At 39.8% G+C, this 25222-nt stretch overlaps 1 protein-coding gene across 1 annotated transcript; it reads left to right on the top strand.

The window, feature by feature from the left end:
• The first annotated feature begins 8635 nt into the window (after positions 1 to 8635).
• On the top strand, positions 8636 to 24560 carry LOC100559715 (neuropeptide Y receptor type 6). Its single transcript, XM_008104889.3, has 3 exons — positions 8636 to 10426; positions 19548 to 19620; positions 23225 to 24560. The coding sequence occupies exon 3, from the start codon at positions 23264 to 23266 to the stop codon at positions 24338 to 24340; it is 1077 nt and encodes a 358-aa protein (XP_008103096.2). The 5' UTR covers positions 8636 to 10426; positions 19548 to 19620; positions 23225 to 23263; the 3' UTR covers positions 24341 to 24560.
• The last annotated feature ends 662 nt before the right edge of the window (positions 24561 to 25222 follow it).

Genomic DNA, 25222 nt, shown 5'->3' with positions numbered 1-25222 from the left:
TTCTGAGGCACTGACCAATAGGCGGCGTCGGTGGTGGCCGCGCGCTTTTTTTCTGCGCTCCTCTTTCTAGCATCGTGATGGCAGCGAGGCTCATTTGAAAAGTTGGGCGGGCGCGCGACCGTTACTAGGCACCCTCGCCTCGCTTCCTGCCTCCGACAGGCGGTGGCCTCGGGCGGCTGCAGGGCCTCTGCGGAGAGGCAGGTCGACTCCAGCGGGCAGAGTGGCTCCGTTTCAACATGAAACAACCCCACTGTTTCCCTGAGGCCCACTTGTTTGGCGGCGGCGGGCGGGGGGGGGGGGGGAGGTCATAATCTGTTCTCCTCGTGATCCGGAAGTCAGTGCTTGCTTGCCCTTCACTCCTAGCAGTCGCCCAGTGGTTAAGCGGCTGAAGGGGGAAAAGAAGGGACCTGAGGCTGTTAGAAATGGTGGGAGTTGGAAGTCCAAAACCTGGAAGGCCCAAGTTAGCCATGCCTGGCTTTGTAGATGAAACAGCAGGATGGTCACATCAATACTACAGTAGAGTCTCACTTATCCAAGCAAAACGGGCCGGCGGAACATTGGAAAAGCGAAAATCTTGGATAATAAGGAGGGATTAAGAAAAATGCCTATTAAACATAAAATTACATTATGATTTTACAAATTATGCACCAAAACATAATGTTTTACAACAAATGGACAGAAAAGCAGTTCAGTACACAGTAATGTTATGTAGTAATTACTGTATTTACAAATTTAGCACCAAAATATTGCAACATTTACTACAAAAACAATGACTACAAAAAGGCAGACTGCCTTGGATAATACAGAACCTTGGATAAATGAAGCTTGGATAAGTGAGACTACGATGCTAGTTAGTGTGACACGTTGAATAAGGCCATTTATCTGTATGCCGTGGGCCCTTGGCATCTGCTGGAGTCCCAATTACACAGTGGTGGGAGGGGGGATGACTGAATCACCATTTGCCTTTTGGAAGTCCTCCAATGTTTATCAGTCATTGTTCTGGAGGATCTTTATTATTGACCAAGAGGGCAGTCACCCCTCTGCATTTTCAGGGATTAGGGGCATAGGATCCCTCCATGAGAGTAGAAAACCAGACTGCGAAAGATCAAGATAATCATCCAAGAATCCCTGGAGCTGAGAAGCCACCACTCACTCTAGAACCTTGCCCTAAAAAGGGAGATTAGAAATGGGCCAGTAGTTATTTAGGAGTCAAGGGACTACTTCTTAAAAATTGGTCTTACTATTGCTTTTTTAAAGCTAGGTGGTATTTGTCCCTGCTCCAATGAGGCATTGATGATCCTCATGAACCACTCGGCCAATCCCCCGCTTGCAAGTTTCATAGGCCAGGAAGGGCAAGGGTCTAGTGCACACATGGTCACTCTCATAGCTCCAAGAATCTTGCCCACATTATCAGGCTGAACATGCTGAAATGAATCCAACAAAATAGGACAGACAAGTGCCTCAAGTACATCTATTGATATTGCCATAGAACGTGTCCAGGTTGGAGCATATGCAAGCGACAATCTGCAAAGTGAAGGATGAACTTGCCACCTCGAGTTTCAAGTGTTCCTCTCCATCATCTAGCTAGCTAGCAATATCTTAGCTGCCTCAGTTTTGCAAGAGAAAAGAGAACTCCAGTAAAGCCTGCCTCAATAACTAATCTAAAGTGTGTTTAAAAAGATCTTAAAATCTGATCACCAAAATGGAAATCATAAGAAAAGTGGTAGCTGATGAAGTCATTTGTGAATCCATTTTGGAAGAAGCCTTCATGTGGTCAAAATGTTTTTATTTATGTAAGGATTACCTGACCTGGTTATTCCATTCCAGATGTGCTTAGTATTAATTTTTGACAAAGGGTTTGCTGGAATATTTTGAAGTGGTCTTTTTTGTAGTATTATAACCTACCCCTATTTGCTAGTTATCTCTGCTTCAGATACCACATTTTCTCTTAAAGTAATGTCCAGGAACATATCTATTTCATAGAATCCTAGAGTTGGAAGACACTTCAACGACCATCCAGTCCAACCCCCTGCCATGCTGGAAAAGCACAATCAAAGCTTTGACTGAAGGGTGCCTATACAAATAAAGAGGAAAGAAATTTGATCAAGGGCATTTGCTTTACAAAACTTAAATGACCAATTTGCTCCCTTATAATTTCATTATAAGGAAAGAAGCCTAATAAAGATATTAACCTACTATGGATTTTGGAATACAGTAGAGTCTCATTTATCCAAGCTAAACGGGCCGGCAGAAGCTTGGATAAGCGAATATCTTGGATAATGAGGAATTAAGGAAAAGCCTATTAAACATCAAATTAGGTTATGATTTTACAAATTAAGCACCAAAACTTCATGTTATACAACAAATTGGACAGAAAAAGTAGTTTGATACGCAGTAATGTTATGTTGTAATTACTGTATTTACGAATTTCGCACCAAAATATCACAATATATTGAAAACATTGACGACAAAAATGGCTTGGATTATCCAGAGGCTTGGATAAGCAGGGCTTGGATAAGTGAGACTCTACTGTAGTTCTTAAGCAATTTATTAATTTATTTAATTTATATACCGTTCTTCTCCCCCAGGGGGACCAAAGCGGTCTTACACAATAAATGCCACATATAATACAATATGTAGAAAAAAAAACAAAGCACAAATAAAAGCCAATATCCAAATCAAATTAAAACCATATGACCATTACAAGAGGGGAAGTTTCAAGCCAAAGTCAGAGCCAGTCTGTGTTCGACTTAATATTAATTCACAGAATTCATCAGATCATATAAACTCATCTTAGGATGAAATTGATAAGAGATCTCCTAAACCCAGATGGGACAATTAAGGATTGGGAAATGATAAAAGACAATTGTGGTCAGAGTAACTGGCTTCTTTGGAATGGACTGAAACAAAGGATTATAAATTGGAAGAAAAAGGAAGGTCCAGAAACAGATTTTGACCAAATTTTAAAGTGGAAATTAGAAAAGGAGAAAGGCCTGATGGGTTTTATATATAAGAAATTAATTTAAAAACTATAAATTTAAACAAACATTGCCTTACCTCCTTAGGCGATCCCTCATAGTTCGAGGATGATGGTCCTCCATTTCTTGGAAGACGCCTGTGCATGATTTTTTTAAATGTGTGGAGGTCAGTACACGGCCGGTCAACACACAGTCTTCACAGAGTGAGGTCCCAGCAGTGGTGTGATTAACACAACGAGAGTGGCTTCTCAGTCTGTTGCAGCCTCCTTCCACCTTCACAGCCGTTGTAACGTACCATGTTATCCTCCGCCTGCTCCGCCGTTGAGGTCTTTGGGTCTTCGAATTGTTCTTCGTCTGGATCCTCCCCTGTGGCCACTCCTGGGAGTGTGTGACTCCCGTGGTTGTGCCCGCAGGTTCATTGGAACATGCAAGCCCCCTCACCACATCAAGGTGACAATCCATCAAGGGGGAAACAAACATTGACTGAGATATGGAAAGAGGACTTGAATATCAATTACTCAGACACTGAATACTGGATCAATTCAATTAAAAAAATCAAACACATAAGGATTAGAGAAACACAAAGGAAAATACTGACTAAATGGTATAGAACCCCAATTCAATTAGCTCATATAACTAAATCAACCACAACATTGTGTTGGCACAGATGTGGAAAAATTGGCTCATATATCCATATGTGGTGGGAATGTGACAAAGTACAAAAAAATTTTAACAATGTAAAGAAGGAAATGAAAGATTTAATAGGACATAATTTGTTATTGAAAAATAAAGAATTATTCACCCGAAAATAAGAACAAAAACACTAAGGATTGGGGGGAAATTATAAAATGCATGACAGTAGCCGCTCAAGCAATTGTTGCCTTGGGTTGGAAAGAGCAAAGAAAGTGGGAAGTTAATAAATGGTATGGATGCCTAGCTGATTTTATGCTCCAGGGTTACATCCTTGAAAGGAGAACCAAATATACATCAGGCCAAATCAAAAAGAACTGGAATCTGAAATGGGGAAGATTGATAAAGGAAAATGAAAATATAAAGAACTGAACCATTCTCTTTTTACGACTGATAAATTAAAATAATATCTGAATGAAAGAAAGTACTGTTCCCAGAGGGTGGGGGGAGGGGTGAAAAACCAATAGACACAAGTGGGGAATAAAGGTGGAATTAGCAAGGGTAATGTTACTAAGAATATATCATTCGGTATGTATATTGAAATGGTGATGGATTTTGACATTCTACCTGTGTTTACAATAAAACATATTAAAAATAATATATATTCAGTCTGCACATCTCAATCGTATTTTAGGAAGAAACCTTCAGGATATTTTTAATAGGAAAAATAAGAATATTGGGAAAGCTAGGTATCATGAGACTTCTAGTCTATAACAATCAGAAACTACAAATGAATATTGGAAAATCAAATCAGATAACAAGGTGATAAAGACAGAAAGAGAACTTTCATTTTATCAGCAACAGATATAAATGCCCAGAGGTAAACGTAATGCAATGTTGAAATTTGACTCCCACATACTCTTGTAATCGCCAATTTGGCATATAGCAACCCTGGAAATAGTAGAGGGTATCAGTGTGTATGATCTGATATTTCAGGGTGATAATGATCTTTGAGAGCTAGCATTTCTAACAGAAACAGTGCATCATGCAAATCCACAAATCTTTGGCAAACAAGCTGGTTTTCACTGTCATATTTTCTAACATCTTTCTGAGACATTTTCAGTTCCAGTTAGGAGCCCCCAGATGGCGTAGTGGACTAAGTGACTTGAAGGTTGGGTTGCTGACCTGAAAGCTGCCAGGTTCGAATCCCACCTGGGGAGAGTGTGGATGAGCTCCCTCTATCAGCTCCAGCTCCATGCGGGGACATGAGAAAAGCCTCCCACAAGGATGGTAAAAACATCAAAACATCCGTGCGTCCCCTGGGCAACGTCCTTGCAGACGGCCAATTCTCTCACTCCAGAAGCAACTCCGATTGCTCCTGACACGGGAAAAAAAAAAAGTTCCAGTGCATACTCTGATTTCCTTGACTGTTTAACCCAAGTATGGGCAAACTTCGGCCCTCCAAGTGTTTTAAACTTCAACTCCTGGTTGTTAGGAATTGTGAGAGTTAAAGTCCAAAAACACCTGGAAGGACGAAGTTTGCCCATGCCTGGTTTAACCCTTAGCATTGTCATGGTCACTGAAGTGCTTTGTTAAAAACTCTTTGTTTCATTTATTAACCTGACTTCAGAGTATAGTGCTTCTTGCAGGGGGTTGGACTGGATGGCCCATGAGGTCTCTTCCAACTCTACGATTCTATGATTCTATAGTTTTAGGCCATATAGACAGGCTCACAACCTGCTGAGGACAAAAAAAAATAATTTGCAGAAGAATAAACATTTACAATAAATGCATTTAGAATTTATTTGTATATTTTCATTAAAAATACCACCGTGAAACCACATGGTGGCAGCACACCATAAGTATGTGTGCATGTGTGGTTAGTAGCAGAATTCAAGAAGTTCTGTGACTGCATTATATGAGCCTATGCTGATCATATAAAGAAGTTTCAAACTGCATTATATGGCAGTGTAGATGGCCGTATAATGTTTAAATAACACCAAGCATTCTTGAATGGAACTGTTTTGTGGATCCATTTCAATCCAGTTTCAATCTAATCTTTGAACAGACTGTTTTGATCTATACTGAAAAATGGAAGGTGAGAATATGACCTTGACAGTTCCCTTGAACCCAGTGACTTTGGTGCAATTGACCAATGAGATCTATGAGGCAAAAAGAAGATGGGCAGGGCATATAGCATGAACAAAAGACAACTGATTGACATGTCAACTAAGGAACTGGATACCAAAAGACCACAAGCGACCTTTGGTTAGACTTCGTGTTTCATGAGATGAACCAATGGTTACCCTATTTAGCCAAAAATGGAAAAGAAAAGCATAGGATCATATATTGTGGCAAATGGTAGAGTTGTGTGAAGCCTAAAAGAGTGAATCAGCAACAAAATGGATAGGTTTATGAATGGTGATGTGGCACTTGCAACCCTTTTGGCCAAACTAATAAACCACTATAGTTTGCCTTCCACTCTGAGTGTTTTGTTCTCTGTCCTGGCTGATCTGGTTTAGCAGAAGCTCATCAGGCACGGACCTTATCCATTGTCCTAGCTAAAATCACTTCACTTGTATATAAAGAAAATGAAATATTGGAAATATAATGCGGAAGATGTTTCCTGCTTTCTGAAATACCATTCACCTTTGCTCTACTATCTCCTGAGACATTGTTTAATACCTAGTGTTCATTCTATTTTGCTAGACTTGATCTGCAATATGCTCTTAATTCCTCTTTATCAGATGATAGTGATTATAAAATTGGTTCTCTAATAAAGCTGTGGTCTTGGCTGCCGTACAGCAACCGATTTTTGTTTACCCAGTGCTAAAGGCTCCTCAGATATAATTTTAACCCTGCAATTAAAAGTAACACAGCAATTCAAATAATGCAAACATAATTCTGACATTTATTAACTTTTTTTGCAAACACAGCACAGGGAAAAATGTTGTTTTAGTGATATGTTCGGCTAGGGAAAATGGCACTGAAACTCTTGTGTTGTAGCCCTATCTTCTGTTTAGTAGCCCTATAAATACCAGGAATTGCATATCAAGATCAATCAATCACCTCTTTGAACAACTGCAAGGTCTTTATTGATTGGTAGCCATGTTGCTCTTTGGAAGACTGAACATAGAACGAAAGACTTTGATTGCATCATTAAATATTAAAATATAGGTTTTCATCATATGCATGCCTGTCTTTTTAACTATTTCAAAAACTAGCCGATTAATCAAGCGTGTCACTGATGAATGCTCAAATTAAAACTGGTTAGGAGGGCTGTATTAATGGGATTAGATCAATAGCAACTAGCCTTTTGAGCACAAGTCAAATCCCATGTGTAACATACTGTTTCTTTCATAGGCTCTATAATACATGTTCAGCATTGAATCCTGGGATGATTTCCACTGTAGTCTTCTGGATTAGTGAGTGGAGAACAGTGCAACACTGAAAAGGCAAGCAAGATTACAGTTTAACCATGCCATAGATTTTACTCAAAGGCTCAAGCCCCTTTTTCTGCCAACTCCATTCAAACTACAGATTGGCTACCAATAGATATGACTGCCTGGCCATGCTAGAAGGCTATGGCTACAATTTATGTGGGGATAACACAATACATTATGATAGAAAAAAAATCCTACAAAGATCTTTTAATACCTGAACTGATATTACTTCTGATGAAGTCCTGAGTCTACAAAAGCTTATGGTACAAACCTCTTTCTCTGAATAGCCCCAAAGGTGCTATAGGTTCCCTTTGAATTGGTTTGGGTTAACATGTAGACTTCCTTTTCCCAGACCAAGCTCTCCCCCAGGTTTCATGGCTATCTGGAACATTACAAGTCTTTTCAGCCAGGTAAACCATGATTGTGAAGTGACATCTCAGAGAAATATGTTCCAGCCCCTCATTGAAGGATTTAAAATGCTGGCTTGTAGGCTGTATTTTTCCAAAGGGCTTTTATGGAATATCATGTCAGACCAAAAGACCTACATAGACCAACTATTCATAAAAAGGCCAGCCAGAAGCCTGCTAGTAGCATATCACCACAATACCATCCTGCATTTCATGCTCACCAGCAGCTAATATATGAAGCATTGTACTGCATCTAATTTTGGAAGTGATATGTAGCCGTCCTGACTAGTAGCCACTATTGAATCCATTTTCCATTAATTTATACAAATCAGGATAAGAAAGGAAATCCGTCTTTACACAGAGCATGGTTAAATTGTGGAATTGACTGTTGGATGTAGGAGTTTATCACACAAGGCAGGCAAATTGCAATTACAGCAGGACAGCAGCATCTTTCCACACAATACCCAGGTTTACAAATCCCTGTTGAGGGTTTTCCTAAACTGGTTTATATGGTTAAAAAGAAGGATTAGACCCCAAAATGCTTGTCAGTATTAAAGGATCAAGTCTTGTAGACTCGGGGCCATGGATTCCTTGACTGAGTCTATCCATCTGGAATGGGATCTTCCTCTTTTCCAGTAGCCTTCTATCTTATCAAGCATAGTTGTCTTTGTTAGTATTTTTTCATGTCAGGAGTGACTTAAGAAACTGCAAGTCGCTTCTGGTGTGAGAGAATTGGCCATCTGCAAGGACGTTGCCCAGTGGATGCCTGGATGTTTGATGTTTTACCATTCTTGTGGGAGACTTCACTCATGTCCCCGCATGGGGAGCTGGAGCTGACAGAGAGTGCTCACCCGCTCTCCCCGGATTTGAACCTGTTGTCAGCAGTCATGCCTGCACAAAGGTTTAACCCTTTGTGCCACCACGGGCTCCTGTCTTTGTTAGCGAGTCATAGCTTTTCATGATATGGCCAAAGTACAACAGTCTTGATTTAATAATCAAATAAGTGTCATTGTATTTATTTTCTAGGCTTCCAATAGGCAACTCATTGGCCACCATGTGAAGAGAATGCTTGAGTTGGTTTTATCTAACAGAGACTGTTCGACAGAGAGAGCGAGAGAGACATGGCGAGGAGAGGAGGCACATCTCACCCATAAGAGCCGCCACCTCGTTCGTGTGGAGCATCATGGGCCATCCTGCAGAAGCCCACTGAAGCACTGAGGAAGAGCTGATGACCTTTGTTGTGCAAGAGCGCAGCCATCACACGGTGTACTCGCCCCCGGACCAGGTCTTTGTCGCACTCCAGATCTGAAGCCACCTATGACCAGAGCATCACACAGGAATCCAGAGTAAAGGCAACAGTTTATTGTAAAACACATAAAAGATATATAGTAAAAAGCAGGAATAAGGAAAGAAAGAGTAAAATCAAAAAAGTCAGCAATCAATGTCTCTTGTAAATCCAAAAGCAGTGTAGTTCAAGCACAATCCCAAAATCCAAAAGCAACTTGAATCCATAAGCAAAACCTGAGCATGGAAAAACACTCAGAACACTTCATTCCCAAAACCAAGACAAGAACCTGAGAGCCCAGGCCTGACTGTAATTGAAAAGCCACATTGCCTGAACTGAAGAGCAAAGAGCCCACAGTTCCTAATATACAGACATGAAAGCATTATGACTCCCTTGGAACTTTGGCTTCCCACTGAGGCATGTTGAAAGGCATGTTGACCTCCGAAACTGGCTATCTGCTTGAATTTGTAGGCGAGCCTCCTGACTTAGGTCAATGTCACCAGGCGTGTTCCCATGAGAATTTCTCATCAATTTGTCTTCACTAGGCTCCTTATCTGGAGAGGATGATTCCAACCCCTGTGAATGGCTTTGAAGGCCTGGAGGATCAGAGGCAATTATATTCTCAGGTCTATCTGTGCCTGTGTCTAAAGTAGTTTGACTTTCTGGCTCTGCATGAGAATGGCCTTCTGCAAGAGAATTAATCCCAGGAAAGCCCACAATCCCATCTGACTCTAAATCAACAGTGTACCCACCAGCCCCTGCCTGCTGTGGCTGAGCTACAACAGTCTTCATGTGAGCCCAGCTATGCAACTTCCGTGATGTGAAAGTGACTTAGTCATACAAAACTTATCAGTTCTAACATCGCATTCACTCATATCTCATCCCTCTATCTATTCCCTTCCCCTGCACTCCCCCATTTGTAATACTGGAATAATAGGGCTTATCTCCATTACAGGGGTTTTGTAAGGATTACTGAGATAATGCATGCAAGCCAATACGAAGAAAATGATATAGATCCCAAATATCTTCATGTCTATGGTTCTAAATGAGCAACAGATGCCAGATGAATGCACAATACATTGTTCAGAATTCAACTGAAAAACAATCCCAGTTGACGTGAATGATGGACATAAAAATATACAAGACTTACAATGGAAAAAAATTATATGCAACTTCAGTAGTGCCTGAAAGAAAAAAGAAAAAAACAAGCAATAAGCTATTTGTAAATATTTATAATGTGTGAAATCCAGCATGGATTCTTTCTTTGAGTAAATAAAAATATGACATGGAACAGATAACCACAAATCAGGTTGCAAGATAATGCCTGGAAAAACATTCATAAAAAGATTGTCCCCATGACTACTGGTCTCTCCTCCCAGCTGCCTCCTCATTGGTTTTTTCTCTCCTCTTAGAACCTGGAATTTGCCTTATTTCGTAGTTACTCTCTCAGAAGCAGTTCTTTCTTCACCATGGTAGTTTCAGTTCCCAGTGGAAATCTCCACTGGTCAGTTTGCTTTAGAAGGTAGAGAAATGAAGAGGATTTCCTTCTGTTGCTTTCGCTAATGTCTTTCTGAGCCCTTTGGATGAAGACATGCACTTGCTGATTTTGTTAATATTTAGTATGAAAGGGGAAAGAAGACCAGTCAAATCAAAGGAGAAGTTGTATCTGAAATTTCCTCAAAGGTAAGAAATTGGAATATCTATAAGACATTACTTCTCTCTCTTTTTTAAAACTTACTTTGAGGGCATCTCGTCATTTTATCCAACACCAGAGCAGGAGTCAGCGCTGTTAGACTGGGAACATAAAAAGCACTCAGAATTACTTGGGAGAATTGTATTTCAAAGTACCACTTTCTCCATATTTCTACAAATCTAGGCTTTTGTAACTTCAGTTGGGATCTTACATTGGTTTTTTTCTGGGGGAGGTGTTACTTAACCCTAAATAACCATGAGATCAATTTTAAAAATAAATACTTAATGAGAATTCATAAGCCAAATTTCTATCTGATGCATTCCCTTTCTTTTACCATGAATCTTTTCAAAAATTCCTTAACAGCTACTTGGATAAATCTGTGTGCTAAGAAAAATCTTTTGGAAAACAGTTTTTTTAAACTGAGTTTTTGTTAATGTTTTATTTGTGAAGGATTTTATTATTACAGTACTAATATTATAATTCATATACTGTATCACAGATTGCTTCAAAAACTAGAAACTGACATGAAAATACATTATAGTCAAAATAAAGTTTTTATAAACCTGATTCTATACATTTAAAAAACTTAAATGGTATAGACTGCATGGTATAGTTTATAGGTTCTGGAGATAGATGGGAGGGTAGAGAGATAGATTATGGTATATGCCTTATATTAACGAATGAGGTTTCTTACTTCTTCACATTGATTAGTCATTTTGCATAATCCCAATATAGTTTTGCCACAATTTTTTTCCAGTAAATTACCCTTAGCAAATAATAGCTTCTTTATTTGAGTGATGGAATGCCTCTGACTTCAGTAGCTTTAGGACTACTGTTTATTCCAGAGGAATCCCAGCAGACGTTTATTACAACAGTACTGTGCTTTCAAATCTTAATGCTCCTTGTAAGAAACAGAAAGATAGTTATATGGTTTCTTGTAGATGAATTTTTGTTTTCAAGTTTATCATAATATATAAGAAACAAGAAAATAATACAGAAAAAATAAGCAAGACCTCCATATAACAAGGAAAGAGAAAATATATTTTAAAAATTTCAAGACAAATATTAAAAGAAGAATAATTGATCAAATGCAATCAAAATAGCCAGGACCCATACATTTCACTGTTTTATGAATAGAAAAAGCCACTGTTCCATATTTATATATATATATATTGGGGGGGGGGTATTTTAATTTTGAGCTAAGGTTACCAGGTTTTATCGGTGCGGCCACCTCCCTAAAAAACAGCAGTCATCTTCATGTGTGAGCTGATTTACATATCATAAATATGAGTTTGTGTGGTGCCACTGAGACTAAGCTAAAAAAATCTGCAATGGTAGCAGCTACAGGTCTAACACATGGCTGGTGATAACTTTATTTGCAATATAACAGCTGCACCTCTGAATGTACACAGAGTGCGGGGTCAGCACTGTTGCTGATTTTGCCTCCCTCTCCATGGCTTTTGCCCTCTCCTGAGCCAATGGGAATCTTCTCCTGAAGACCCTCCAAAACTGACATTTGTTGATTCACAAGGCACTTCAATTGGCAAGCTGAATCAGTTTCCCACTGTAATAAAAATGCATTTCAAATGAGATATTATATAAAAATGCAATAATTCCTGTAGCAATAAGAATAAAAAGAGAAGCTTCCTGGCAAAGCATATAAAAAGGCTGTAGAAGCTTCAACTAAAAAGCACAGAAGCTGTCTGGAGGTGTTAACCATTTCCTCCCATCTGCTTTTCCTTTAGAAGAATTTGCTAAGATAAGGGCTATTCCTCTCAATTCTCGATGCTCTACTCCAGGGGTCCCCAAACTAAGGCCCGGGGGCCGGATGCGGCCCTCCAAGGTCATTTACCTGGCCCCCGCCCTGAGTTTTATAATATAATATTTTTGTATTAGTTTTAATAATATAATATATTGTATATACATATAATATTGATAATATTATGTTATACAATACAATACTAATAATAATACCATATAATAATATTAATAATATGTTATATATTACATAACATATAATAGTATAGTGGTATAGTTCAATATAGAATTATATATTGCTAATATTGTGCTATGCTTATAATATAATATATTGTATGTACATACAGCTGCTCTGAGTCCCCTTCAGGGTGAGAAGGGTGGGATATAAATGTAGTAAATAAATGCAGTAAATAAATAATTAATTTTAGACTTAGGCTTGGCCAAAGTCTGAAATGACTTGAAGTCACACAACAACAACAATCCGAATTAACTTGACTATCTCATTGGCCAGTAGCAGGCCCACACTTTCCATTGAAATCCTGATAGGTTTATGTTGGTTAAAATTGTTTTCATTTTTAAATATTGTATTGTTCTTTCATTGTTGTTGTTGTTGTTGTTTCACTACAAATAAGACGTGCAGTATGCATAGGAAATTGTATTTTTTTTCCAAATGATAATTTGGCCCCACAACAGTCTGAAGGATTGTGGACCGGCCCTCTGCTTCAAAAGTTTGAGGACCCCTGCTCTACTCCAAAGCTTCTCCCTCCTTCCAGAAATATAATTCAACTTTTGTATGCATAAATATGCGTAACATGTAATTATATCCGAATGTGCCTTCCAAGTAGAAAGAGGATTATACAGCAGTTACCAAGTGAGGCACAGTTTCTAGTTCTTTGTATTTTTGAAACAAGGATTGAGAAAATATGTTATGTCTTATTTATTTGCATTGGTTTATAATTTATTGAGTCACTTTTATTTGTCCATTGATTTGTTTATATATTACTGCTGGCATTGAATGTTTGCCATTGTGTATTTTGTTGTAAGCCACTCTGAGTCCCTCCAGGAAGATGGGGCGGGCTATAAATAAAGTTTCATTCATTCAAAAGTATATGAACCCAAAAGGTATTGCATAGTTTGAGGACTTTGTAATATATATATAAAAAACCAACCCTAAATCAAGTGCATCGCCAACTTCCAAACTACAATTCACAGAACATTTGTCTCTGCCATGCTTGAACCCTGGATTCTGCTATTCCATATGTGTTCAACTCTTGTTGACTCCAGTATTCAATGCATGTTGGAACAAATATTGGAAGAAAGGCAGGATAAAAATAATAAAATAATAAAACATAAACGAGCCATGAAAAGTAACCACTTTCTCATACAATTCAACATCCATTGACATACAACATAATTCACTTCTTTATCTGTACATTGTTTAGGGACAAGCAATTCATATTGTAGGTCACTTGCACTGGATTGCTTATGGAGCCACATAGTGCTATCGCTCTATAGGTCTTCTCGGTCTTCTCACAAAAAGAAAGCCATCTTCAACCTCAGCAACATGGAATGGACGAAAGATTGGGGGAAATCCAACCCCAAATAGGGAAACAAGTTGTCCAGGAACACCTGGCCACTCTAAACGAATTCAAGTCCCCAGGGCCAGATCAGCTACATCCAAGAGTATTGAAGGAATTAGCGGAAGTTATTTCAGAACCACTAGCAATTATCTTCGAGAGTTCTTGGAGAACGGGAGAAGTCCCAGCAGATTGGAGGAGGGCGAATGTGGTCCCTATCTTCAAGAAGGGAAAAAAGAACGACCCAAACAATTACCGTCCGGTCAGCCTCACATCGATACCAGGCAAAATTCTGGAAAAGATCATCAAGGAAGTGGTCTGCGAACACTTAGAAACAAATGCGGTCATTGCTAATAGTCAACACGGATTTACAAAAAACAAGTCATGCCAGACTAATCTGATCTCTTTTTTCGATAGAGTTACGAGTTGGGTCGATACAGGGAATGCTGTGGATGTAGCGTACCTGGATTTCAGTAAGGCCTTCGACAAAGTCCCCCACGACATTCTGGCAAATAAACTAGTAAAATCTGGGCTAGACAAAACTACAGTTAGGTGGATCTGTAATTGGCTAAGCGAACGAACCCAAAGGGTGCTCACCAATGCGTCGTCTTCATCATGGAAAGAAGTGACAAGTGGAGTGCCGCAAGGTTCCGTCCTGGGCCCGGTTCTGTTCAACATCTTTATTAACGACTTAGACGAAGGGTTAGAAGGCACGATCATCAAGTTTGCAGACGACACCAAACTGGGAGGGATAGCCAACACTCCAGAAGACAGGAGCAGAATTCAAAACGATCTTGACAGACTAGAGAGATGGGCCGAAACTAACAAAATGAAGTTCAACAGGGACAAATTCAAGATACTTCATTTCGGCAGAAAAAATGGAAATCAAAGATACAGAATGGGGGACGCCTGGCTTGACAGCAGTGTGTGTGAAAAAGACCTTGGAGTCCTCGTGGACAACAAGTTAAACATGAGCCAACAATGTGATGCAGCAGCTAAAAAAGCCAACGGGATTCTGGCCTGCATCAATAGGGGTATAGCGTCTAGCTCCAGGGAAGTCATGCTCCCCCTCTATTCTGCCTTGGTCAGACCACACCTGGAATACTGTGTCCAATTTTGGGCACCGCAGTTGAAGGGAGATGTTGACAAGCTGGAAAGCGTCCAGAGGAGGGCGACTAAAATGATTAAGGGTCTGGAGAACAAGCCCTATGAGGAGCGGCTTAAAGAGCTTGGCATGTTTAGCCTGCAGAAGAGAAGGCTGAGAGGAGACATGATAGCCATGTACAAATACGTGAAGGGAAGTCATAGGGAGGAGGGAGCAAGCTTGTTTTCTGCTGCCCTGCAGACTAGGACACGGAACAATGGCTTCAAACTACAGGAAAGGAGATTCCACCTGAACATCAGGAAGAACTTCCTCACTGTGAGGGCTGTTCGACAGTGGAATTCTCTCCCCCAGACTGTGGTGGAGGCTCCTTCCTTGGAAGCTTTTAAGCAGAGGCTGGATGGCCATCTGTCGGGGGTGCTTTGAATGCGATTTCCTGCTTCTTGGCAGGGGGTTGGACTTGGTGACCCATGAGGTCTCTTCCAACTCTACTATTCTATGATTCTAGGTCTAAAAATCATACAGAATCTTATGGTGCCATCTACATGAAGCAATTCCTGACAAATACAGCAATTTCACCAGACGTCACCAGCAACAGGAGCCGATAGAAAATCAATTGAGATACCCATTTGCAGAACTTGTTATGAATGCTGGTCCATGAGGTCACAAAGAGTAGGAAGCGACTGAATGAATAAACAACAACAAAATATGAATGCAGTATGGCTAGGAGTATATCTTTCCACAGGTGATATACATTCATGTATATTTTGCTGTGATCAATCAGTAGAAGAGATTTTATTATCAGCACACAGTTTCCATATAGGAATGGGATCTAGTTTTGCATATACAGTACAATATAGTAAATCCAAAACATGGGCAAAGCTGTGCTGGATTTGTGCATATCAATACATAACCAATGCCACTTCCTTTATTCAACAATGGCATGTTAAACTGATCATGTTCAACTGCAAACATATTATATAGCATCTTCTATGTTAGACATGTACTGACAAACCCATTTACAATATCACATTCTAGTTATATGGGAAAGAAGAAATTGTTAATCTTTAAAACTTTACAATGAAACTATATTGAAGACCAGAAGAAAATGTATGTGGTATTTATCTGTGACATATATCAGCTGAAAATAGTGCATGGGTTGTATGATGGTGCCTAATAGTTTGGATTGGACTTGGATACAAAACATATCTGTCTTATTGGACTTGCTGATTGCGTGAAGCTATGTAACCAAGTTCAGCACAAATATGGTAGCTGCAACCTTTGTAGATCTTCTCCATTAATGTGTGGTAGTTGTAGGGGCTGGGCCACAATGGAGATCCACAAACTTACAACATTTCAAACTTGAATAGGCCTATTAACAAAAGTTTTTACATTCTACATAACACTTTATCGAGCTAGATGACACAAAACAAACTGGCCAGCTATATTGCTTATTGTGTCTAAAGCAGGGCTAATTTCTATATTTTCTGCAGTCTTTAGAGATGATCAAAGGCATGGTAGTGTCTGTTTCCACCCAATGTTAATGCCTGTCTCCAGGCATGTAGCCGGAAGGGGGGGGGGGGAGGGCTTGAGGGGCTTCACCCCCCCCCCCCCCCTAAATTATCCGGATGGTCTGCGAGAAGGCCTTACATTTATTATTTAAACTGTTATGGTTATTCATATGATCTGATCACCATACTCAATATATCCCATATGCATGGGAGTATTGGGATAATGATACAAAAGGTTTGCTAGGGTAGATCCTCTCTCACTCAGACTCAGCCCCCCCCCCCCCCCCGGAATCAAAATCCCAGCCCCCTCCCTGGATCAAAATCCCAGCCCCCTCCCCCCAATCAAAATCCTGGCTACGGGCCTGCCTGTCTCCCAGTTTTGTAGATCAAAAGTCTGGTTGTAACATAAAGATTTGAGCATTTACTTTGCTGAAGCACCCTGGCTCTTGCATTGCTTTAGAGCAGAAGCATGACGTAATAGGGTAGTCTTGGTATGGTTACCCGGCATAGACTTCTATACCAGTCTCTAATGAAGTTGAAGACATTTAAGTGATGTATGCAAAGGGTTTGCGTAGATAATGTGTTTAGACAGTGATATTCTTCCCCTATAATTTTCTAATATTTTGCAAGGGGTAGGAGGTGAGGAACACTACAGTAGTATGTGTGACAGACAGAAGAGGAAACTCCATGATGCTGCATCCTCTGATACAGTGGTTCTCAACCTGTGGGTCTCCAGGTGCTTTGGCTTACAACTCCCAGAAATCCCAACCAGTTTACCAGCTGTTAGGATTCTGGGAATTGAAGGCCAAAACATCTGGGGACCCACAAGTTGAGAATCACTGCTCTAGTATTATTGTATATACTCGAGTATAAGCTGACCCGAATATAAGCCGAGGCACCTAATTTTACCACAAAAAACTGGGAAAACCTATTGACTCAAGTATAAGCCGAGGGTGGGAAATGCAGCAGCTACTGGTAAATTTAAAAATAAAATAGATCCCAATAAAATTATATTGAGGCATCAGTAGGTTAAATGTTTTTGAGTATTCATCATATTTCAAAGAAAAATAGTAAACAATGTAAGTGAAAAGGGACAACAAAACAATATGATATCAACAATAACTTTATAATAATAATAATAATAATAATAACAATAACAACAATAATAATAACAACAATAATAATAATAACAACAATAATAAAACTTCATTTGTACCTCCCTTATCTCCCCATGGTGACTCAGGCTGGCTTCCAACAGTAACAGGCAAACAATGTCTATATAAACAATGCAGAACTAGATACAGATCTATAATTATATATACGAATTTCACATATGCATTTTCCATGAAACGTTTGTAAATCCTCTGTGTGTGTGTGTGTGTGTGTGTGTGTGTGTGTGTGTGCATTTCCCTCCTGCAATATTTGCAAGCCTCAAATATCTATCTAGACATCCTCTATATATGTGTGTGTGTGTGCATTTCCCGTGCAATATTTGCAAGGCCTTTATATATATATTCACATATATATAATGCCTGACTGCTCACTGGAGGGAAGGATATTAGAGGCAAAGCTGAAGTATTTTGGCCACATCATGAGAAGACAAGAAAGCTTGGAGAAGATCATGATGCTGGGGAAAATGGAAGGAAAAAGGAAGATAGGCCGACCAAGGGCGAGATGGATGGACGGTATCCTTGAAGTGACTGGCTCGACCTTGAAGGAGCTGGGGGCAGCGATGGCCGACAGGGAGCTCTGGCATGGACTGGTCCATGAGGTCACGAAGAGTCAAAAACGACTGAACGAGTAAAGAAGAAGAAGATCTGGACATGTCTATATATATATTTGTGTGTGCATTTCCTGTTATATTTGAAAGCTCTATGTATCTATATTCATATATATCTTATCTAGACATCTCTCTTTATATAGATAATTATATCTATATAGGATTTGCAGAGACTTGCAAACATGTGAGGGGAAAATTCATATATAAAAATAATGTATACATATAGATATAGATATACAGGTACAGCAGAGTTTGGGTTATCCGACTTAAACAGGCGAGCCGAGTGTTGGATAACCAGATATGTTGGATAATAGGGAGGCCCAGCTTAGGGAAGCCCGGGTTGCATTGCTGTTTAGCAACATGCTCGGCATTCCCCCAAAGTCCCGGCCTTTACCGGAGAGAAGAGTTTCCTCCCTCCGGCAAAGGCCCGGCTTAGGGAAACCCGGGGCGTGTTGCTGTTTAGCAACGTGCTCCGGGTTTCTCCAAAGGCCTGGGCCCTTACCTTCCATGGCTGCCTCTGCCGCTGCGTCTGCCTCCCCTCCTCTGCTGCCTCCTCCTTCGCATCCTCCTGGGGCAGCCCGAGGAAGAGGGAGAGAAAAGTCCTCCTCCCTCTCTTGAGCTCCCTCCAGCTCAGCAGTGCTCCCTTCCTCAGGCTGCCCCAGGAGGAGGTGAAGGAATAGGCGCGGAGGAGGGGGAGGCAGAGGCAGCAGCAGAGGCAACCATGAGCGTGGCAGCAGGGAGAATACGACGCACCACCAAACCCTTGGTGGCGCGTCGGATAATACGGAGTGTCAGATAAGTGGAAGTCGGATAAGCGGAACTCTACTGTACATGGAAATCTCTAGATATCTACATGTGTATAGGATTTGCAAAGACCTGCAAACATATGAGGGGGGAAATCATTTTCCCCTGAAATATTTGTTAATCTTTCCTACATATATATAGGCATTTCTCATTGCAAGCCTTTGCAATCCCTATGTACCTATATATCTGTATATACCTATACAGATCTTGCTGCTCGGCCTACTCTAATATAGTGTACCAATAGGGATTTAGTACCATGTACTGCTGCCACAGAAAAAAGCATGTGCAGCTGTTCTATCTTTCCCTTCTTAACATTTTGTCTAATTAGAAAGAAATTATTGGTTGTGGTGGAGAAACACAGGGCAGTTACAGCTGGAATCCAATAACACCTTGATCCTGCTAAAATTCTGCAAATGCAGAAGACTTATACTAAAAGCTTCATCTGGAAACACCCTAATGTTTGATTTACTGGAATCCAACCATGAAAGCTTATGTAGAAAAATATAAGAATGATGATTTGCATTGCCTCTTAAATCTCCCATTTTCCTTCCTCTTCTTGGCTTTGACTTGTAACAACAGGACACTGACTGTGAGAAGTGAAGACTGATAGCTCCTGGCCTATATTTCAGTGTCACTTCATCAATGGACCACGGTGAGTCATATTTTGGCTACTGAAATAAAATGTCTGTATTTCTGAGAATTTTGTCAGGCTGTTCTGTATGGTTTGCAGCACAGACAGGCAAGTTAAGAAATTTGCTAAAGCTCTACCTAAAATTCAGAGTCATGCTTTCTAACCAAGAGATCACTATATTCACACAACTGTTATTACATAATAAAAACAACAAAGAACTGGCTTATCATAAAGCAATTAAATAGAGATACAGGGAGATAGCAAATGAAAAAGATTCGAGCTTTTGGAATAGTGATGTTCTAGACATTTTTCTGCCTGCCAAATGCATACATTTGGCATAAGAGTTGCCAAAGTTCACACTCACCTCCAAATGAAGTCAGTGCTTTAAAAAACATTTTTGTTAGTCTCCCAAGATTTTGAAATAAGGTTTGCTATCATCTAAATTTCCACTTGCTTCAGCCAAAAGCTGACCCACAATTCAATAGACATATGAACGTTGAAAAAAGTCAGAGATGTATAGATTCAGGGATATGATTAATGAATGAAAAGTATAATATTATTGAAGAGAAGTGGATCAGGAACAAATTAGAATAATTTCAAGAATAATTTCAAGGTACAACCATACAACTTACATACGACTCCTAGGACCTCATCAGATGCATCTCACAAACGGGGAAAGTGGAGGGAACCGTCTTATTCCATTTTTTCCCATTGCAGTCCATCTTCTGCCATCCCACATTCTTTCCCCATTGAAGTCTATCTTTCCCCCGCTTTCTCCCATTTGGAGTCGGGTAATGCCCAATTCCTCTAAAGGCATTCTGGGCTCTGTTTTTCTCTGCTGCGGAAATGTAGTCCCACCGGAAATGACCTTGCATCATGTGATGGCCTCCATGGAATTCTGTTTTGACACAGAGAAGACTGCATCTGCTGAAGTCCCTAGTTACAAACAGGGGTAAGACAAGAGAAAATGAAAGCTAATCTACTGCTAGGAAGGGAAATTAACTCCTGGAAGAGTTATCATGGGGAAAAGGTGTCTCCACTTTCTCACCGATCAACCCAACATTTTCAAAATTCAATTGTCACAGGGACAGAAAGTGAGGTGAAATCTTCTAAACAAGGCACAGACATCAAAATAAACATCACAGAGGTATTAACTCTTCCCTATGCTATCCAAAACTAAAACAATATATTTTTGGCTGAAGTTACACTTTAAAAATGTATCTTTTCCGACTTACAGACAAATTCAACTTAAGAACAAACCTACAGAACCTATCTTGTTCATAATCTAGGGCAAGGGTCCTCAAACCTTTTAAGTGGAGGGCTGATTCACAGTCCCTCAGACTGCTGGGGGGGGGGGCGACTATGATGAAATAGTCTAAAATTAGGATTGTTATTGTTGTGTGCCTTCAAGTTGTTTCAGACTTAGGTCAACCCTAAGTATAAAGTTTAAGGCAGGGGCCAGGTAAATGACCCACGGGCCTTAGTTTGGGGACCCCTGATCTAGGGGCTGCCTGTAAGAGTTTTGGGATACTGTGGCTAGGTTTAAGCAATATATAAACATCCCTAAAATCCCATTGTTTATATCTATCTTTGACTAGATATAAGTAGGGTAATTAAGAGTTTGAGGAAATATAAAGAATAAAATTAGTATTAAATTAAGACATGTTTTAATATATTAAAACATTTGAAAACATTGCTATTGTTATTTATTGTCCTAACTTGATTCATTGTATGCCACCTTGAGATCCTCATTCGCAAGACAGAATACAAATATGTTAATAAATAATAAGAATATCTAAGTTATCACAGTCAGCCCACCACATTCACTGGGGTTGGAAGTACAAGACCCCCTTTTTACTTTTCAAAAAGCACTTATTTTGGAATCTCTAGGCCCTCCAGCATAACTCTGGTATAATTCTGGCAGAAGATGACCAAAGAGTAATGCTGGAGGAACTAGAGATTAGAGTAAACACTTTAATAAAATCTGTGAATAATCAAATCCGCAAAAGTCAAACCCACAAATGTAGAGCGCCATCTGTATAAATGTGAAATGACATAATTAAACAGATTTTAAGAAAAGGGTCACAAGACAAATTTATATCTGGAAATAATTTGCAAAATAAGGGACAATAATCTCTTAAGTGTGATAATTAGGAAATAGGTTGGAAAACAATTATACAGCAGTATTTTATTCTGGTGATGATACAGAATTAACAAACAGTGGGATCCAAATTGCTGGAGATTTACCATCACATGTGGTGGATTTGCTCCTTCCCCATAATAAGGCAGAAGCCAAAACAAACTGATGTCTTTTAGAAACACCTGTTTTCAATCATATCATTAAATCTGTTTCATTTTGATAGTGTCCCACTGGAATCCAGGTTCTGCCAGAAACTAGTTTTGTTTGATGGCTTTTTCCCAGATGTCATATATGTAGGAATAAATAAGAATGTTAACTGTGAAAGGCTTCTCCAACATGGTCTCAGTTTAGACCCATTCTTATTATAACTACTACTAGCATCTGTTCCAAAGTTGTACCTGGTGCTGAACTAGTTTCTTCCACTGACTTTTTACTTGCCATTTGCAAAAGGTGGGACTGTTGCCTCCCCCCCCCCCCATTTCAGTAGGGTTGAGAGAATGCAAATAAATTTGGAGAGGTTTTTTTTCTCTTTACTGTTAAGAGAAAAAGCTTTGCATTTCTCACAGAAGCACAAGTAAGTCCGCAGTCTTTCCCTCTGTTTTCCAGTAGCTTCACAGTTGGTGTCCATTATGGTCAGGAATGTCTGTGAAGGAAAGTTGTCTTGTAATATCCTCCCATAATCAGCATAGTGTTGAGAAATGCAATGTTGCATCAATTTTTGCAAGTAATATAAAGCTTTCTGTTTTTCAGTTTGAAAGCAAGAATATGCATATGCATGAAATGGCGGAGAGACGCAAACATGATACACAGCAATGAATTTAAGCATATTTTCTAAGGCAGTAAGACACAGGGATCAGACCATATTTACTGACCTTCCATAGCAGTCTTTCCACTTGTACACAAATGAAGTTTTCCTTGATGTCTTTGTTCTATGTTAAGGCATTGAATGTTTGCCTTATATGTGTAATGTGATCTGTGCTGAGTCCCCTTCGGGGTGAGAAGGGCGGAATATAAATACTGTAAAAAAATAAAAAATACATGAGCCTTTCATTGTTAGAGCAGACTTTGCCATATATGCTCCTATTGCACTCCTCTGCACCAAAGGAAATCTTAGGTTGCACCTACATTGTAGAATTAATACAGTTTGACACCTCTTCGACTGCCATGGCTCAATTCTATGGAATCATGAATATTCTGCCAAAACAGCTGGTGTTAACCAAACTACAAATCTCAGTATTGATATGTGGCTGCATTCATTCTATGGTGCAGAGTCAGCCTAAGGAGCTTACATGTTCCCTGGAGCTCTGCAGAACTTTCTATTATAGTAATTGATAGCTTGTTCTAGTCATTTTAAGTTAATGGTTGTGCATGTGTGTGTATTTAAAAGAACAGTGTTAAATTAATCTCAAAAGACTAACTTTCATCAACATGCAAAGAAGACCCAAAATGGAAAGTTCTCAGTTCTAATTATACCTGTAATTTCAGGGGTATTTCGTGATGGATAAAGTCATCTAAGAGGCCACAATGGATCCAACAGCTGGAAACAGCAGTCATTCCCTGTTTTTCCACTTTGAGACCTGCCAGCCATCTTTTCCTGCAGTCTTCTTGCTCATCACAGCTTATGCCATTGTCACACTAGTAGGACTTCTTGGCAATTTCTGCCTGATTGTTATCATTGGGAAACAGAAAGAAAGCCAAAATGTCACCAATATTTTGATTGCCAACCTCTCTGTGTCTGATATTCTCATCTGTGTCATGTGCATTCCTTTCACTGCTGCATACACTTTGATGGATTACTGGGTTTTTGGAGAAGCCATGTGTAAAATGAATAACTTTGTACAAAGCATGTCTGTCACTGTCTCTACATTCTCACTTGTACTAATTGCCATTGAGAGGTATCAATTAATAGTGAACCCACGGGGTTGGAAGCCCAAAATTGCACATGCCTTCTGGGGCATTGTCTTCATCTGGGCATTTTCTATAATAATATCAACACCATTTTTTATATTCCACCAAATCGCTGATTATCCCCTCAGTAACCACAGTGATATCTATATGAACAAAGTTGTCTGCATTGAGATGTGGCCTTCTGTTGAAGAACGGCAAGGCTATACAACAACTATGTTAGTTTGCCAGTACTTCTTCCCACTAGGTTTCATTTTCATCTGTTACTTGAAGATATTTGTGTGCCTTCAGAAAAGGTATGGGAAAGTGGATAACATAAAGGAGAATGAGAACAGACTTAATGAAAGCAAAAGGATTAATGCTATGTTGATTTCAATTGTTGTGACCTTTGGAGCATGTTGGTTACCTTTGAACGTATTTAACATTATGTTTGACTGGAACTATGAGGCCCTAATTAGTTGCCATCACAATGTGATATTTATTTTGTGCCATTTGGTAGCCATGATCTCCACTTGTGTCAATCCATTTTTCTATGGATTTCTCAACAAGAATTTTCAGAAGGATTTGGTCATTCTGTTTCACAACTTCAAATGTTTTGAATCTCAAGAATTATATGAAAACATTGCTCTTTCAACTGTTAACACTGATGTGTCAAAAGTATCCATGAAACTGAACAATATGCCTGCAAATATCTGAAACAGAGAGCTTTCCAACCATGTATGTATCTTTGTACTGACTATTGTATCACCAAATTATTCTTGTGTGGAATTGTGATGTTCATGGTTCTAGTGTCTATGAAGTGAAAGGAACTTCTCCTTATGTACTGCAGTGAGAATGGAAGCATATGTGAAGCCTAACATATTTTTCAGATTAATAAAACATGTTCATAGTTTATTAAAGCCGGTGGTTTAAAGTTCTTAGTGGCATGAGCTCTCCATATTTACATGCTAAAAAGCTGAACCTGTGAATATGAAAAAGAAGTGACTACATCTCTTGGAAAATGACACTCTGACCAGCATCCTTTTATTGATTTATGCATAAACACCTTTTTGGATGAGGTACAGTGAGCTGTTCTGCTGCCTCTGCTCTTGATCCAAAAACCTTCCACTCCCAGTAACTGACAAGTTGTGCTGCCCTTAGGGCCCTTCCAGACAGGCCCCAAAATGTGGGACCTGTTGGGTTTTTACTTGAGGCATCCAAATGACGCCTTTGGTAAAAGAGAATTAATTCAGGACAAAGCAGGTAAACACTGCCGTGTCCTGAATAAATTATATACCCTATGAGACCTGGGCCTTCCTGAAAGGCCTGGGTCTAATGGGGTATGGGGCCTATGGAGACTGACTCCTGGGTAGTCCTGGGACTTCCTAGGGATCAGTCCCCACAGCCCTCTCGGGTTTTGGGCCCCATGAGCCTGGAGACCCAAGAGTGCACCCACCCCAAAAGCCTTTAAAAAACTTACTGGGCTGCCATTATGCTGCACTGGCAGGTCTCCTGGCACGTAGAATGATGTGCCAAGAGGCGGGGAGTGGAGTGGGAGAGGAGCATTATCGCTCCCCCCAGCTCCTGGCATGTCATTTC

The sequence above is a fragment of the Anolis carolinensis genome, chromosome 2 (assembly GCF_035594765.1).
Source record: "Anolis carolinensis isolate JA03-04 chromosome 2, rAnoCar3.1.pri, whole genome shotgun sequence".
Taxonomy (NCBI): domain Eukaryota; kingdom Metazoa; phylum Chordata; class Lepidosauria; order Squamata; family Dactyloidae; genus Anolis; species Anolis carolinensis.
Note: the sequence above shows the minus strand (reverse complement) of the source record. Positions and strands in the feature narration are given on the sequence as shown.

What these genes read in the sequence shown, in the direction of transcription:
- LOC100559715 (XM_008104889.3), top strand. Translation starts at nt 23,264, where the DNA reads ATGGATCCAACAGCTGGAAACAGCAGTCATTCCCTGTTTTTCCACTTT.